The 18,913-nt window shown below is 36.3% G+C and overlaps 1 protein-coding gene across 7 annotated transcripts in view; it reads left to right on the forward strand.

Moving 5' to 3' along the window:
• Positions 1-7,085: 7,085 nt before the first annotated feature.
• The window catches only part of MDO1 (telomere-capping, CST complex subunit), a 39,062-nt gene continuing 27,234 nt past the window's right edge, over positions 7,086-18,913 (forward strand). Inside the window, exons 1-3 of one of the 7 annotated variants that reach the window (XM_020665425.2) lie at positions 7,293-7,436; positions 17,229-17,296; positions 17,852-17,995. In XM_020665425.2, the coding sequence (XP_020521084.1) occupies positions 17,892-17,995 (104 nt within the window). In that variant the 5' untranslated portion in view covers positions 7,293-7,436; positions 17,229-17,296; positions 17,852-17,891. Of the gene's footprint in view, positions 7,437-14,564; positions 14,640-17,228; positions 17,297-17,851; positions 17,996-18,913 lie in introns of all 7 variants that reach the window. The other 6 variants (XM_088858550.1, XM_088858549.1, XM_011624001.3 and 3 more) reach the window with 6 other exon arrangements.

Genomic DNA, 18,913 nt, shown 5'->3' on the forward strand with positions numbered 1-18,913 from the left:
CAAGAGTAGAATGTCCATTCACTCTCTTGGCTTAAACCCCAATTAATTGCAGGACATCAAATTTATGGGATGTAACATCTTAAACACAAAGATTAACTTTAGTAAAACCCTACTTAGAATTAATTGCATGACATCAAATTTATGGGATGTAGCATCTTCAACACAAAGATTAACTATAGTAAAAAAAAATTCCTTATCTGTACCCTCTATGCACTTGGAAAAAAAAAATTCCGAGATTGAATAAAGACCATCCAACTTTTAGATAGTTAGATCTAAGTGTTAGAAAATTCAAAATTCAATTTTTTTTTAGAATAATCATCTGATAATTCTTAAGTGGATTTTAAAATTTTAGATTGAAAAATCCTCTTAAGTAAGCCTTTTGATCAAGCGAGTAAAGTCAACTTTGCTCCCAAGATAGCGTAGTATACATACCATATTAAATAGTTATGTTCTTGTCAAAAAAAGAGAGCATAGTGTACATGCTCATTTTGATTTCTAGTCGATACAAACCATTTATTGATAAGTACACAGCGTATATATGTGATTTTGAAGTGAAATTTGGCAAATGAAGCCATTGCTTTCATTAGAGAGAGAGAGAGAGAGAGCGCGCGCACTTAACATGTATGTTCGAGCCCTAGCGTGTGCATTCTTCTTTTCAGGTAGTTTAGAGGTAGGATTCATTTATGGGAAAAAATGATTTCTTCCTGCTTGCACTCCAAGGGCATATTTGGATGAACTCATTGTAACTGATAATTTATTATCCCAATAAAATTAATCATGATTATAACATGTTTGGCAGTGTCCCTTACAAATTTATTTGAAGTGAAATTATGGAAAAAGTTTATATATAAGGTGCGGTGTTTTCAAAATCGAGGAAATATTAACAAACCATGGATTCGGAAGCGGTTTAATCGGCCTAACCAGTAAACCGGCTGATTCAATCGCTGCTCTAACAGGGCAACTCTTGGGTGATCAAAAAAGTATTGAAAAAAATAAAAAAAATATAAAAAAAATCTACTAAAATATAAAAATATATATAAAGAATGATTACAGCAAAACACATTCAAATGAAGTTGAAAATTAATGAAAAAAATTGATTTTAACCTATTTTATATTTTCCAACGGCTATTTTTAAAATTTTCTAAAAAAGATGAGAAAAGTATAAAAGTGGGTATTAATGACCGAAACAATTTTTAATCCTTACCAGAATGTAAAGAATATTTAAAAATGCATTACAAATCAAATTTCTTATTTTTTAGAATTTATATACATTTTTTTGTTTTTTTTTTAAAAAAATACCGGTTGATCACCCTAACCGCCCAAAATCAGAACCGGCTTGGAAGGTTAACGGTTAGCGGCTAGATCTGGCGCTTTTACAAGCAATGAAAGGTGTCAACCTTATACTATACAAGTAAGGTGCACCTCAAAACTCATTGGAAAAGGTTGTTTCGTCACTGGAAAACCCTCGAATTAATCATCTCCACTTCAATATATATGAATATGAAAAAAAAATTGAATTTCAAGTATTAATAATAGTACATTTTGTAACATATTGTCGAGACTATCTATTATCAAGATATTTAAGGGTATAAATTTGTGTTAGATTTGTACCATTTTTTACCTTTCAATTTCATAATATCGGTGAAAAATACATTTTAGGGTGATTCACTGCCTAAAATACATTTTATAATGAAATTTTGAGGTGCACCTTATCTTAATTGTTTAAGGTTGACACCTTATACAAATCTCACCCGTAAACTTATAGGCTGTTTTACATTTAAGTGTATTTTTTAAAGCTGTTTAGCACTTTAGTTAAAATAATTTGCCAAAAATTACATAATTTTAATCAGAAATAACTAAAAATAGCTTAAAATTGTCTAAAAGATCAAATAATTAAACAATACTATTATGTAATTTAATGTGTGTATGAAATGGCTAATAAAATAATATGCAATGTATACTGATTTAAGATAAGATAGTTTGATCCTAATAAGCTTAATTGTCCTCTAAATAAACCCTAAAATAGCGATGAATATATCCATCCATAGCGTGAGGTTTAGGAACAGTTCTGGACACATGCATCTGCTATTTTTTCATGGTTTGATGATTCAAGATTTCAAATCCTTGCTATTTCTGTCCTTAAATAATGGATTGCATAAATAAAACGGTCAAAAGATCTCAATCAAAGTTTACTTCTAAATGCCCATTGGGTACCCCCTTTAAAAGTATCTTTAAAAATGTTCAAAGTGCTCTTGTTTAAGGTTAGTAACCCAAACAAGAATTTAATCCACCTTAAACAAGTGGGGGTGCTCCCATCATTAGATTGGAGCATACCAAGTGGGTCAAATAAATGAAAGCCTTTACTTGCTCTAGTTTCTAACCTTGAATAAGGGTAAATTTTGACATTTTTTATGATATCCTTTCGAGGAGGTGAATAAGCTCAATGAAATTTTAAATCATTAATGTTATTTAAGGAGCTATAACTTCTTACAAAATTATTAAAAAAGTCAAAACATCTTAATTAACATTAAGGATTTGTATTATAATTCCTTATTCACTTAGGTACCACCAAAAGTAAAAATTTCATAAAGAGCACCCAAAATTGAACCATTCAGGTTGGGGATCCCTAACAAATTAGGCACATTTTAGTAATTTAGCTCTCATAAGAGCCCAAATATCAAATGTCAGAGTAATCCAGCTTGTTTAGGATGGGTCAATTTGCTGAAAATGCTCTTGCTTGTTCACAACTCCATGCCTAAATAAAGCAATTTTGACATTTTTATTGAGATATTTTTAAAAAGGTTCTTGAATGAAATAAAAATTTAAAAGTAAATTATTAACTATTAATTTGGATGACCTTGACAATTTTGTAAGAGCTTTTTACCCCTCAATGATCTATTAACCTTAAACAATTAAATTAAGGTGCACCCCAAACCTCAGCATAAGATGCAATTTTAGTGTCGGAAATTTTAGGATGGTAAGAGAATTGGTTTTTATGTCTTGATAACAAAATTTAAAACTCTAAAATTGGTTCAAATCAAGCAAATTTGTAAATGCATGAAAATCTTGAAAATGAACATTCCATATAATTTGGTGCAAGATATACTATTTTTAGGATATTAAATCTCTTTTTTTCTCCATATATATACATCTCTAAGCAGAGATGATCAATTACATGTTTTTCCAACTTTAAAACAACGTTCTTCAAAGGATTTTATAGGTGCACCTTAATTCTACATTTTAAGGTGTAATATATATATATATATATATATATATATATATATATATATATATATATATATATATATATATATATATATATATATATATATATATATATATATATAGGGTTATGAAGTTAGCATGCTGAAATTTTATTTGTAAAGTGCCCTTGTCATGAAGTTAAAATTTCAACCTTACCCCTTATGGAGATGACAAAATTACCCTTTGTCTTGTAGTAATATTTACAAAATTGCCCTACAAAAGTAACTTTTATTAAAAATTAGTAATAAAACCACCCTTCACAACTTTCTCTATCTTGAACCTTTGTAATTAAAAGGGGCAATATATATATATGGTAAATGTCTTCTCAAAGCCTATAGGCGAAAATAAAGATTTCGCCTATGCTCATTACCGTCCAAAGTTCATTATATGGTTAGTATTTTAATTTTTACTTTTTTATAAATCGGAATGATTTGAAATTTGGAACATATATACATCTTAGTGAGGCGCACCTAATAAAAATATGAAAAAATAATTTCACAAAATATAAATTGATCAAAATACCCCTATATAATTTTAAGGGTATTTTGATCCATTTATATTTTACGAATTATTTATTTATATTTTTATAATATTCAAATGAATGCACGCTCCAAATTTCATATCATTCTGATTTGTAAAAAAAAAATAAAAAATGAAACACTACAGGACAATCGTGACCATGCGATGAACTTTGGACGGTTATGAGAGTAGGCGAAATCACTGTTCGTTTTCACCAACCTATATATATATATATATATATATAGGCAAAAATGAATAGTGATTATATATATAGAAAAAATTCTTGTACGCCCATGTGCATATTGCTACAGTAAACGCCAAACAACTTAAATCGAATCTGGGCCGATCTGACGGTCACGGTTGTCTGAGAGTGTTTGAATTTAATTTAATTTTCTATAAATTAGAATGATCTAAAATTTGGAATATGTGTACATCTTAGTGAGACGTACCTAATAAAAATATAAAAATAATAATTCGCAAACAACAAATTGATCAAAATACCCCTAAAACTTTTCAGGGGTATTTTGACCAATTTATTTCCTGTAAAATATTTTTTTAATATTTTTCGTAGATTCGCCTAATTTTTTATGAATACACGCTTTAAATTTCATATCATTTCGATTTGTAGAAAAAAATGAAAAAATAAAGCACTACCAGACATCTGTGATCGTCTCATCGGCCCAGATTTGATCTGGGTCATTCAGCGTTTGCTGTAGTGGTACACAAATCGGCATACCGTAGCATCTTCCTATATATGTATGGGAAAAAATGAACAGTGATTTTTCCTACTCTCATCACCGTCCAAAGTTCATCGTATGGTCACGATTGTCCGGTAGTGTTTTATTTTTTTTACAAATCAGAATGATTATAAATTTGGAGCGTGTGTACATCTTAGTGAGACGCACCTAATAAAAATATAAAAAAATTAATTCATCAAAAAAATTGACCAAAATACCTCTAAAACCTTTCGGAGGTATTTTGGTCACTTTTTTAATCTAAAATATGTTTTTGATATTTTTGATAGATTAGCCTATTTTTTATGAACACACATTCCAAATTTTATATCATTATAATTTGTATAAAAAAAATAAAAAATAAAATACTATCAGACAATCGTGACCATGTGATGAACTTTGGACGGTGATGAGGATAGGTGAAATCACTGTTCATTTTCGCCTATAGGCGTTTTGTAGTATCTTCTATATATATATATATATATATATATATATATATATATATATATATATATATATATATATATATATATATATATATATATATATATAAACAATCAAATTTAAGCCTACTTCAAAAATTTCCCTATAAGAGGTTGTTTTGATACCCAAATATATTCAAATTGAACATCAGGACATCAAGATGTATGGACACGAAAAAAAATGGATTTCAAGTTTTAGAAATAGTGCATCTTGTAATGCATTTTTGGACCGTTAATTTTTAAGATTTTAAAGTTTTCATAGATCTGTCGATCTACACTATTTTTTAAGCTTTAAACTTTATAAATAAAGATGAAAATGTATTTTAAGGCTATCACAAAGATTTTCAGTAGTAAAACCACATTTTTTTACTATATATATATATATATATATATATATATATATATATATATATATATATATATATATATATATATATATATATATATATTATCCAAGAATAGTGAATCTAGAATTTATTACTTTGAATTTTTTTACCATAAAATATTCTTAAATGGTCAAAATGACATCTTGCCAATAATATTTCATGTACTTTAAAAATAGTATTTTGATCTTTGTAAAATCCTTCCAAAATTCAATTTCAAATTAAAAAAGATTCTTTTGACGTTTTGAATGATGATTAGATTTTAAATGTAAATTAAAATTACAGAAAAGCCGTCATAAAAACTTTCAAGTAAGTCATGTTAGTATACTTTATTATATTTGTGTGGGTATTTGATGTCACAAATTGGAGCACTAAATTCTAAATGGTGCGGCTTGTATAGAGCCGAGGCTCTAAGCAATTAAAGTAAATCGCACTTCAAATAGTGTCGAGAAATAGGGTTTCAATACTTTAAATCATTGTGATGGCCTTAAAATATATTTTTATATCTAATTATGAAATTTAAAGCTTCAAAAATTGTGTAGATCGAGTAGGTCTATGAAAACTTAAAAATTGACGGTTAAAAATTGCATTACAAATACACTATTCCAAAACTTAATATCTATTTTTTTCTCATGTTCATGTATCTTTAGGTCGAGAGGATCAATTGGAAGATATTTGGGTACCAAAACAATATCTTTTAGTTAAGTTTTTTTTGTGCGCCCTAATTTGATTGTTTAGAAAACTTCTTCCAATTCTAAATTCACCATTATTATGATGCATTCTAGAATAACCCAACACGTAGGGTGTATTGGGTCGTGTAACAGGCCAGAAGTAAATATGATAGAAAAAAAATACATTGTATGCAGTATTGTTAATATTTACAAAAGGGTGCAGTTTGTATACAGTTGAGGCTCTAAACAATCAAAATAGAGCGCACCATCAAATAGTGTCAAGAAATCTGGTTTCAATATTATAAATTTACAAAAAAACCCAAGACTACACATTTTATGCAATTTACGTCAACCCAACTTTTTCTCTCACTTTTTTTCCCCAAAACTAACTTTCTATGCAAATACCCCAAACGGAAAATTTTTATTTTTTTTAGACAGAAAAGCCCATCTTGTACACAATAATCATTTTGGCCAGATTTAACATTGAATTTTGGACTTCAATAGCACATTGCCAGAGCGCACCATCACATTGTCGGAGCGCACAAGTGTCGGACCGCCCTAAGACAACTACTGAGTACTATTGGACATCCATTTACATAGTACCGGAGCCCTAGAATCCAGTAACATACTACCGGACCGCTCTTTGCATCTGTTGGACCGCCTTTTGTAATTGTCGGACCGCACTTTATATAGTGTCGGAGCTCTATTGCTGGACCGCACTTTACCTAATTTCGGAGCCCTATCGTCGGACCACACTTTATATAGTGTCGGAACCCTACTGTCGGATCGCACTTACATAGTACTGGAGCGCCGTATTTTGGTGCGATAGAGGAGAGAGAGGCATGGGTAAGGTAAAAGTAAAGCAGGATAGTTTAGGTATTTTTTTTATTTCGTTAGGGTATTTGCATAGAGAGTATATTTTGGGGAAAAAATGAAAGAAAAGGTTTTGTTGGGGTTAAGTTGCATAAAAAGTGTAGTTTTAAGTTTTTTTGTAATTTTCCCTATTATAAATATTTGTGATAGCCTTAAAAATATATTTGTATCACTAATTATAAATATTTGTGATAGCCTTAAAAATATATTTGTGCCATCAATTATAAAATTTAAAACCCTAAAAATAATGTAGATCGAACATTTATATATGAGAATTTGAAAATTGATAGACCAAAATTGCATTAGAAGATGCACTATTTTCAAACTCCACCATTTATTTTATGCAAAACCCAAAGGCCGAATTTAAATTGCTTCAACTGAAAAGGAGAAAGTAGACAACAAAAAAAATTCTCTTGTCACAGGTTACCAGTTACAGAGCAGTAATTAGCTAGGGGAAAACCGTGGTCTCTTCAAATCGATTCAATGGTCAGAATCTCTGGTTTTCGGTTGGTATGGTTATTTTCGACATTGGATTTGTGTTCTGGATTTGTTTTTTTTTTGTGTTCTGCATTGTTCATTCGGTACTAAAACGTTCATGGGAACTGTGGGTTTTTATACTTTTGTATTTGGATATTTGAGCGCAGATATTACCTGATTACTAACCCAACCTTGCTGGCTATAATCAATATTGGGGTTTCGGGTTCGCATTTGATGGCCGCATCAAATGTGTGTCATTATATTGGAAGGTCCTCAACTGGGTTTCGATCTGAGTATAACCTCCGGCTATACACATAAAGATAAAAAATAAAACAAAATCCAAAAATGATTTTTTATTTTATTGTTCAGAAAGGTGAAACGTTAAATGTAGTTATCATGAATTTGCACTTGGTATTATAATCTTAGTTGTCTTGGCTAAGCAATCTTACCTGTGTAATAAAAGTCATGGGGTATTTCTGGGATATCTCCCTTTTTTTTACCGTCTTGGTTCTGAAATACAGAAATCCCTTATCATTGCAAGTAAGTTGGCATGCAATACTGGACTTAGGAGACTGGTAGTTTTAGGTGCCCAATTGGGTAAGGTTGAATGAGCATCAGGGCTTAAATGGTAGGAGTCAGTTTCTTATTTTGAATAAGCATCGCGGCCCAAATGGTAGGAGTCAAGTTAGTTTCTTATTTTGAATTAATTCAATTAGTTAGTTGAGCTATTTGTTAGGATAGTTTCCTTAAAAGTTGCTAACTGATTTTTAGGAAGATTTGATAGCTGTAGAGAGGGGACAAAAGGCTGTACGCAGATTTCAAAATTTTTGAATGAAAATACTCTCTTCTTTCTTGTTGGAAATTGAGCTTACCCTGGAAGAGGGAATTTGCTGGTTTTTCTTGATATCTTCTTCAAAAAAACTGTTTGATCCTTATCATTTGGTATCAGAGTAAACCTTGAACTTGTGGTGAGAAATCATGGCAGATGGAACTAGACAACAGGAGGCCAGGATATTTGAGATGGAGCTCAAACAAATCAAAGATAACAATGAAAAGCATGGTGAGGCTCTACAAGAAATTTGGTAATTGGTGGCTGCCATCAATCTCAAATATGATGTATTGTCGTCGTCTCAAGCCAATCATCAATCTGAAATGGGGGGCTCGAATATTGTTAAACCAGTGTGAATGATAATGGCTGCTAGAATAGCCCCAACAAGGTATGCGAAAGTTGATTTTCCAAGGTTTGATGGAGAGCCCCAACAAGGCATGCAAAAGTTGATTTTCCAAGGTTTGATGGAGAGGAACCCTTGGGGTGGGTAGATAGGGTAGAGCACTTCTTTTGAATGTAACAACACCCCAGAAAGCCAGAAAGTGGCCCTGGCCTCCATCCATCTAGAGAAGAAGGCACTCTAGTAGTACCAATGGTTCAAGAAGACCACTAGACAGGTACCATGGAGCGAGTTTGTCAGTGCTCTGTGCACAAGGTTTGGGCCTAATCCCTATGAAGATTTTGCTGGTGCGCTTTGCAAGATAAAACAAACCTCCACTAACAAACCTCCACTGTTAGTGCCTACCAAGAACAATTCGAGCAACTGGCAAACAAAACAAGGGGACTTTCTAATGACTTCTATGTCAGTTGTTTTATCAGCGGACTTAGAGAGGACCTCTGGCCAGGAGTGCAGATGTTTCGACCTACAAACATCACACAAGTTATCGGCTTGGCGCAACTACAAGAAGAGCATGCTGATATTCGTCGGTTCGGGATGGCCAAAACTAATGCTCCATTGGCTAGCACCGACATCCCAAAAGTGGCTGTGATACCAGCTAAACCACCTAGTTTGATGGGGCTTCCACCGATCAAACGGCTCTCACTGGCTGAGCTGAAAGAGTGAAGCGACCAGGGGTTATGCTACAATTGTGACGAAAAGTATGCCCCAGGCCATTGCTGCAAAGGGCAGCAACGGTACTTACTTGATGTCGTAGACGTCGAGACTGTCCATGAAAGTGGTGATGAGGCTGATGTTGAGCAAGAAGAGGACCCCACTGATAATGAGAAGGACCCAATTGTTTTCGTGAATGCCATATCTGGGTCAACTTCAACCCAAACCATGAGAGTGCGGGGTTTCATCAAACGGCAACAGATTGTTATTCTTATTGATTCAGGAAGCACACACAATTTTGTAGACCACCCCTGAGTTGCCAAGCGAACCGGTTGTCTAGTGCAAGCTGCTCCGCCCTTGGATGTTTATGTAGCTGACAATGGCAAATTGATTAGCAACGTGATTTGCAAGGATCTCTAATGGGTGATGCTGGGCACAACTTTCTAGGCTGATGGGCGGCTGCTCCCAATTGGCGGATGTGATTTGGTCTTGGGCGTACAGTGGCTGGTTACGTTGGGCCCCATACTATGTGACTTCTCATGACTGCGGATGGAGTTTACCCTTGATGGAAAGAAACATGATTTACGCGGGGCTTAGAAGGGTGCAGTATCCCATGTTGATCCATCTCATATGGGTAAGCTCATTAGCAAGGGGGGAAAAGGAATGTTGGCTCAGCTTTTCTCTTTGGCTGCCCCTGAAAATGAAGGGGCTACTGATCCAAAAATGCAGGTACTCTTATCTGAGTATGAAGACATCTTTGCGGAGCCTATGGGGCTATAGTCAGAACGGACCCATGACCATCGGATTCCCCTGCTTTTTCGGAGCCAACCTGCAAATGTGCGGCCTTACCGGTATACATATGTGCAAAAGAATGAAATAGAAAGACTTGTGCGTGAAATGCTTGAAGTTGGTATTGTTCGACCTAGTACAAACCCATACTCCTCGCCGGTCTTACTAGTTCGAAAGAAGAATAGTTCTTGGTGCATGTGTGTTGACAATCGCGCCTTGAACCGACTCACCATCAAAGATTGATATCCAATTCCGGTGGTAGATGAGCTCTTAGACGAGCTACATGGTGTTTGTTTTTTCTCCAAGTTAGATCTTAGGTCTGGCTATCACCAAATCCAGGTGCATGCAGACGATGTGCACAAGATGGCATTCAGCACTCACGAAGGGCATTATGAGTTTTTGGTGATGCCATTTGGGTTGACAAATGCACCATCCACTTTCCAGGGGCTTATGAACGAGGTATTTCGACCCTATCTTCGCCAGTTTATTCTAGTATTTTTTGATGACATTTGATTTATAGCTTCTGCTGGTTTGACCACTTAATACATTTGAGGTGTGCCCTTGATGTGTTACGGGAACACAAACTATTCGTAAAGCACTCCAAGTGCTTGTTTGGGCGTTGTGAGCTCGATTATCTGGGCCACATTATTTCAGGTGATGGAGTGACAGTTGATCCATCGAAGATCGCCAGCATGACTTAGTGGCCTAAACCAAAGATGCTCAAGGCCTTACACGGGTTCCTTGGGTTGACTGGATATTATCGAAGATTTGTGAAGGAATATAGAAAAATCAGTAAGCCGTTAACTGATATGTTAAAAAAAGACTCATTTCTTTAGTCCCAAGAGGCTGAGCAGGCTTTTGAAGAACTCAAGGTGGCCATGACCACCACACTAGTCCTCGCATTACTAGACTTCTCTAGCACAGGAGTGTGATGCATTCGACATTGGTTTGGAGGGGTGCTAATGCAAGAGGGATGTCCCATAGCCTTTACAAGCAAGGCTCTTTTTGGACGCAACCTGGGCCTTTCTACTTATGAGAAGGAGATATTAGTAGTTGTACATGCAATCACCAAGTGGAGACCAAATTTGTTGGGCCGACATTTTAAGATCCATACGGATCATCATAGTTTGAAATTCATGTTGGAACAACGGGTAGTCACTTCAGCTCAACAAAAATTGCTCATGAAACTCATGGGGTATGATTATGAGATTTTATATCAGAAGGGTAGTGAAAATAGAGCTGCTGATGCATTATCTCGCCAAAAAGAAGATGCCAATAGTGCTGTTGTTTTGGCTATATCTTCTCCCCATCATATCTGGTTCGAGAATGTTAAATGGGGTCGGGATGAAGACATGGAGCTGCAGGGCATTATTACCGCCATCTCACGTGATCTTACTGCTCACTCGGGTTTCACTTGGACCCAGGACGAGTTGCATTACAAAGGACGGCTTGTGCTAGGAACTAAGTCACCCTTGAAATTTCAAGTGTTACAAGAATTTCACTCCAGCCTTGAAGGAGGACATTCGGGAGTGCATAAGATACAAAAGAGGGTGGCAAGATCACTTTATTGGAGAGGAATGCGGCACGATGTGCGCAAGTTTGTTGCAGAGTGTGATACTTGTCAAAGTTACAAAGGGGAAACTGTGGCTACCTTGGGTACATTGCAGCCCTTGCCAATTCCATATTGAGTTTGGACGGAAGTCTCCATGGATCTTATAGAAAGGATGCCGGTCTCTTTTGGGAAGAGTGTCATTTATGTGGTGGTTGACCGATTGAGCAAATATACCCACTTCATCCCATTGTCTCACCCGTATTCAGCATAACGGTAGCCCAAGCCTTTCTAGACAACATTTTCAAGTTACATGGGATGCCAAAGTCCATCATTAGCGACCATGACCTTGTCTTCATTAGTCAGTTTTGGCAGGAATTCTTTTGGCTACAAGGGATGCAGCTACAGATGAGCTCGTCTTATCATCCGCAAACTGACGGCCAGACGAAAGTGGTTAATCGCTGTCTTGAGACATATTTGCGATGTGTCACTGGGGACAAACCGAAGCATTGGGTTAAGTGGTTGTCGTTAGCAGAGTGGTGGTGTAACACTGCAACTCACACATCCACCCGGATGTCTCCATATGAGGTGGTTTATGGCCAGCCACCTCCGGCAGTGATACCTTATGTCACAGGAGCTACAAATGTTGATGTTGTGGATAGAAGTTTGTTAGCTCGAGAGGCTGTTCGCCGGCTTCTAAAACCGAATTTGGAAGGGGTTCGAAATTGTATGAAGCAACAAGCAGACCGTCATCATTCGGAACATGAATTTGAGGTTGGAGACCTATTATATCTTCATTTACAGCCGTATCAACAGTCCACTTTGGCAGTTCGCCATGCCATGAAGCTATCTCTGAGATATTATGGCCCCTTTCCCGTCATTCAGCGAAATTGGAAAGGTGGCACCCAATGGGTCTTGTGTGCACCCAGTGTTCCATGTATCTTGCCTCAAAAAGAAGTTAGGTGATCGCGTTGTTATGCAGGCCAACTTGCCTGAGACTGATGAAGACAAAACATTCAAGCTTGAGCCTGTTGCAATCTTCGACCGCAAGCTAGTTAACCGCAGAAATCGAGGGTCTTAGTTCAATGGTCTAACATGGTCTCTGCTGATGCAACCTGGGAAATTTCGCATCTGCTAAAAGAGAAGTATCCACACTTTCAACCTTGAGGACAAGGTTGATTTCAAGGGGGCAAGAATGTTGGGTGCCCATTTGGCTAAAGTTGAATAAGTATCAGTGTCTAAATGGTAGGAGTTAGTTTCTTATTTTGAATAATCATCAGGACCTAAATGGTAGGAGTCAAGTTAGTTTCTTATTTTGAATTAATTCAATTAGTTAGTTGAGCTATTTGTTAGGATAGTTTCCTTAAAAGTTGCTAACTGATTTTTAGGAAGATTTGATAGCGGTAGAGAGGGGACAAAGGGTTGTACGCAGATTGCAAAAATTATTGAATGAAAATACTCTCTTCTTTCTTGCTGGAAATTGAGGTACCCTCCTGGAAGAGGGAATATACTGTTTTTCTTGTTATCTTCTTCAAAAAAACTGCTTGATCCTTATCAAGCAGTCTGGGGTTTTTCCATCAATTATTGTTTGATGAGAAAAAATAAAATGATCCAGTTGATTGTTGACCACTACTTGGAATATGCATCCTCTTGTGGCTACTAAAGAGAGTGCCCCGCAAGCTGTGAGGATTGTTGTGCAAGGATCTGGATGAACCTGTCATAAGAGTCTTTCTCTCTCTCTCTCTCTCTCTCACACACACTCTCTCTCTTCTCCCCACAAAACCCATCTCTTGGTTTGATGGTCCTTGAGGCTTACATAGGAGTAGAAGACCTTTCCAAGTGAAGCAGTCTTAAGCAAGTAGCTGATGGCATGTTAGGCCCTTTGGCATTAGAGTAAAAAGGATTGGAATTGTGGTTAGGATAAAAGTGTATCTCTGCGATATCTTTGACCATTTGATAGTTTTTCAAGCGGGGAATCTATAGAAGTTATTGCAGAATGCCTTTTGATAGTTTTTCAAGTGTGGAATCTGTAGAAGTTATTGAAGAATGCCTTTACTAGAGAGTCTGGTCTAACCACTATTTTCTGTAAATGTTAATTATTTTCTTCTAATTAGCAGGTCAAAGTAGAAGTATGGAAGATGCTTCAAGGGTTTTCCCTTGGATTGGCTATTCTTGTGCATGGATATGCTCAATGGGTGTAATATTTGTGTACCATATTCTTTTGTAAGAAGGAAAAGAGCAAGGCCTTAATTACCTCCCTGTAGTTTTATTGCTTCTTGGGAAACAATTTGTGGAGCTCAGTCCGTTGTTATACATGGTTTGGTGACAATGAGCCTCTACAGGGTATTGATATGTGGGAATAAATGATAGCATTTCCAAGCAAAGGGGGATGAAACCAAGATCATTATGAAGTGGATTGAATGTCACAAGGAGGATTGGTTAAGTTGTTACGATGGCTTATGGTCCAACTTTATAGGTGTTAATTGTTAAGAGATGGCGTTTCTCCCTCTTGTGTGGCATTTGCGTTTTCACAAAGGCCTGATTGAATGATAGATCTTAGTATTGAGAGAATTATGCTGAAGCAAGTCTCTGCTTGTGAGAAGTTGCCTCCTGATAACCTAATAGTAAATTTTCTTCCCAGTTCTTGTTTACCTATTCTCACTATCCACTAGTAGAGGCATTTCCATGGAGTTGTTTTGGTTGCTATGTACATAATCTACTTATGTAGGACAATGCAGGATGTGTGGCTAGGAGAGAGTAGGCAAGGGATTATGCTGTATGTGAGCTCCTTAGATGGAGCTTTTCATAGTAGTGTAGCCATTTGTCTATTGCTTAATATAAGGTATAGTTATCCCTGTATTGTTTTATCTCTCTTTACATGATATATTATGTTTTTCTGAAAGGTATTTAGGTATATATACTAATGAGAATCTCTTCTCTTAGTCCATTGTGGGGCATAGGTGTTGGTCATAGGCAAGTGAAGCCAACCAAAAAGATGATAGATTGGCCAATCTTGAGGTGGGTCTTGATGGTAATTCTCTTTGTGGATTTCATCATAGTTTCTTGTTCAACTTTTTAGTAATCATCTTTGGCTGTCAACATGACGCTTTATTGAGCTGTCAAGAGAAAGCTCTAGTTGTAGATATTGTTAGTATCTGTGTGATATGCAATGACACTTACCACAAACTCTTGATTTTTGTATTCTGCCCATGTTTCTCTTTCTGATTTCATTTTACCTATTGAAAAGTAATCCTAAACCATTTCGTTATACTCATTCATCACATTTAACACAAGTACTGCTTCGCATTTGTCATTTTCTTTTCCAGTTTGTTTCCAAATTTAATAGAGATTTTTTTTTTTTTAATAAATAACTCCTTGTATTCTGCTAGAAACTTGTACAATTGGTGTGTAGTGGAAAATATCTCACAAGGGTATTAGTTACAATTTTTCATTTAGAAAATGTACATGGTGGCTGTACAAATTATGATGGGTGGGATTTAGGCCTTCGGGTCACTAAAAGTGAGTGAATGGTGACTCCTTGAGTGACACATTTGCCTCGCGCCAAGTATGTTGGAAAGTATCTGAGAGGTCACGGCATAGGTGGGAGATTTGCTTAAAGCTGCTTTCGAGTCTCTGCAGGCAACGGGTGGTTTTGGTTTCCCAAGAGATGGCATTAAGTGAGTCGCCTTTAATGAGGAGTGGGGAGCCCCAATATCAGTTAAAGAGTTGCATGCTGCATAGGTGTGCCAGTGTGTTGTTAAAGAGGCATTCACTTATACCATCTGTGCCCGACAAAGTCAAGAGAATCTCGCCCAAGTGGGATCTGATCAGTCCTCTGACACTGGCAGTACCAGTTTTCATGGAAGAGCTGCCATGGTGCGGAGGGGGGGAAGGGCAGCCACAAGGAGGATCTCAAAGTATCTTTTGGGGAAGATTGGTTAATGTGATGCCACTGGTTGAGGACGCCTGAGGTGTAGTATCAACTCTTCTTTGTGTGAGAAGCCCAGAAGTCTATGGCGAGCCTGCTAAAAGGCCTGACCTTGGGGAAAGCGGATGGTGGCCAGGCTCTGTGTGTAGAGTCATGGGTGGGGGAAGTGGGGTCTGAGATCTTGTAGGACATGTGAAAGTGCATTCTTGGCTGGGAGACCATACAATCTTGTCTGAGCTAGAAAGAGGCATTAAGTGTTGAAGGCTGTCCATGAGGGAGAGAAGATCAGCAGTCCTGTTGTCATTGATTCTGACGGAGCAGGGGGTCCAAACCAGATGACCACCTCTTGGATCACATATTCCGTGATGACTACTTCCTTATTCATAGCCACATTGAAAAGAGTCAGGAAAGCTTGTTCAAATGCTTGATCCTCCAGCACATGCCTTTCCAAAACCTTGTGTGGTCTCTGCACCTGGTGAGAAATGCACCAAGAGAATGGTATCTCTTTGCCTAATTCATTCCAGGTCCAAGGGGCCCTTACTGTTGATGGGATTTGGGGCAACACCCCAAGCTATCCATCCTGTATCTACGGAGAATTACAGACCTCCAAAAGTGCTCATGGCTTGTGGCAAAGCGTCACCACCATCTCATAGAGCTGCGTTGGTGGTTTAAAGGTTCCTAAAGCCCAAGCCCAAACACAGCCTTCTTTGGTAGAAAAAGATGTTTTCCTATTTTACAATTTGCTTGCTGCTGGTATTGTTCGATGCCTTCCATAAGGAGTCGCTCATGAGACTTTCCGACTTGTGAGATATACTCATTGGTATGTGAAATAGTGATATTTGGAAGATTTGGATGTTCAGTGAGGTAGACTTGATTAGAGTGACGCAGCCATCCAAGGATAAGGAATAGGGACATTTGAAAGATTTGTATGTTGGGTGAGGTAGACGTGATTAGAGTGATGCAGCCACCCAAGGATAGGAAGCAACATTTCCAAGATGCTATTTTCCTTTCAAGTTTTCTTATAACTAAATAGCTAAACGGTTTTTAGGATCATTAGGGTCATAGATGACAGTTAAATTGGTGCATGTAAGGTGGGGAGGGCAATGTGCAGTTTGTGTCAGTCTGATTATAATCTTGTTGGTCATTAATGAGCTATTATATTTGTCACCTGAAAAGGGAATCTTCTTCTCAATTTTCTAGACCAGCTTACTATCCCAACTGGAAGATCAATTGGACTGAAATTATCAGCATGTTTACATCTAGTGTCTAATAACACTAGCAGTGGCATACTAGATAAGCATTTTGGTCAACCATATTGTGTCCGATTTTAATGCTACGTTGTAATTGTACAGTTCTCCACTTGGTGAGCTTTCAACTAAGTTTTGCTTTTCATTAGTGCATGAAATTTTGAATATTTATAAATTGTATAATTATAGTTTGTGATGCTATTGATATGAAATGCTTCATGGATTAATGGTGGGCTTGTCAAGACTTTCTTAAGAAACTCCATCTTTGCTGTTAATGTTAAATTGCAATGCTTGGATTTCAGTATTCCACTTTGTATTTCATATGGGTATCACATGCCATTCACACCGTGGTTGTCATCCTGAAAATTCATGGGGATGAATTGTGGTTCCATTGACTGAAAATGGTTGATATTCAGCGGAATTCCTGTTCAGGTGCACCATCCATTGTCGAGGACGGATGACAGATTCTTTCTATAGAAGGCATACTCAGCATGTGGATGGTAGAGTTCCCATTTGGGCCAGTCCACTATGGAAGTGCTTGATTACCTTCATACTTACAGAATTTTTATCTGGTTTCATGTGGTTGCACTATGCACACGTGGATATTTTTTGCACATGAATTTTTTAGAGTATTTGGCATTGGGAATTCAACAATGCACTTCATAAACCATTGGATTGCTTTAGTCAAAGTTTCCCTACAATGAAGAGCATATTGCATCGATGGGAAACACCGGATGAGGAAATTAAAGATAATGGGAGTTAAAGAAATATCCATGATACTTGAAACATTGAAAGTCACCTTCCACAACTTGTGGAGGGAGTCGAATTGCGGATGCCTTAGTCAGAATATTGTCTCAACATGAATAATAATCATTTGAAAGAGTAGGGCATTATCTTAGTTTTAATTTTGTAGATGGTTTGTACTTGTAAATGACTTCTTGTATATCCATTTCTTAGTTTAATGAAATTTAGATAATACAAAAATAAAAAGACTATTCAGGGCTACCATTTTGTAATTCATTGATCGTTGTTCATGTGATTGTTCCCATTTGCAGGAGATAATAAGTTATCTTAGGTGACAAGGCAGGCAGTCAGATGGCATCATTGCCAATTAAACATGGTATTTTGATTGGATTGCAAGACTTGGATCCGTCCTCGCCATTCTTTACAGAAGGGACTTCACTTCGAGTCATTGGCAAGTATGGATCCGCTTGGACATCATATAATGTATATGTCAGAGTGTATTAGTTCTTGGAAATAAGACAAACTTGGTGAGGTTGTAGACTAAACCTATGATAAGCCAGAATAAAGGGAAACCTTTATACGTGGCACAACCCACATATAAAACATATGTGATTGTTACTTCTAGTTGTCTGATTTGAATTGATGGCTGGGATAACTTTAATCATAATGCCACAAGTTAGCCTTTTGAGAGTTTGATCTTGATCTGGCGGCACAAAGTATTTTTTTTTTCCAAATCATTTTGACATGAAAATTTGTAGTGTGCCCACTTCACATCGGAGCACATCTAATAGAAATAAAAAATATTTTTGATAAAAAATTAACCAAAAAACTCATGTGACTTGCCAGGGTGTTTTGGTTATTTTTATGTTATCAAGAATATTATTTTATTTTTGTTAGGTGTGCCCTTGTAAGTAGTGGGCACTCCAAAATTTCATGTCAGTATGCTTTATATTAAAAATTAAAAATAAAACAGTTTTAGGTGTTACGTTTTGATTGAGGCTATCCTAGCGATCTATTTAGACCGGATGGGTGAGAATAGCAGTCACAATGTTTTATATGTGGGTGGCACCACATGTAAAGGTCTCCCCAAAATAAATGGCTCGAGGAATAAGAAACTATTAACATTAGCTTATTTGAAAATTTCAAAAAGGGCATATTTGTCATTTTAAATTGCTTTTAAAATCCAAGCATCATCTAGAATGTCAAAAGAAGTTGTTTAAATTTGCGAGTGAGTATTGAAGGGATTTTGAAAAAGGAAAAATGCTCTTCCTGAAATTCATAAATTGTTTATAATTAAAAGTCGTTTTTGAACTTATAAGGGAGTTTCACGGTAAAATATTTTGGACTACGAAATTCTAGGGTTGAAGGTTAGT

The sequence above is a fragment of the Amborella trichopoda genome, chromosome 2, assembly GCF_054954075.1.
Source record: "Amborella trichopoda isolate Santa Cruz 75 chromosome 2, AtrichopodaSantaCruz75HAP2 v2.0, whole genome shotgun sequence".
Taxonomy (NCBI): Eukaryota; Viridiplantae; Streptophyta; class Magnoliopsida; order Amborellales; family Amborellaceae; genus Amborella; species Amborella trichopoda.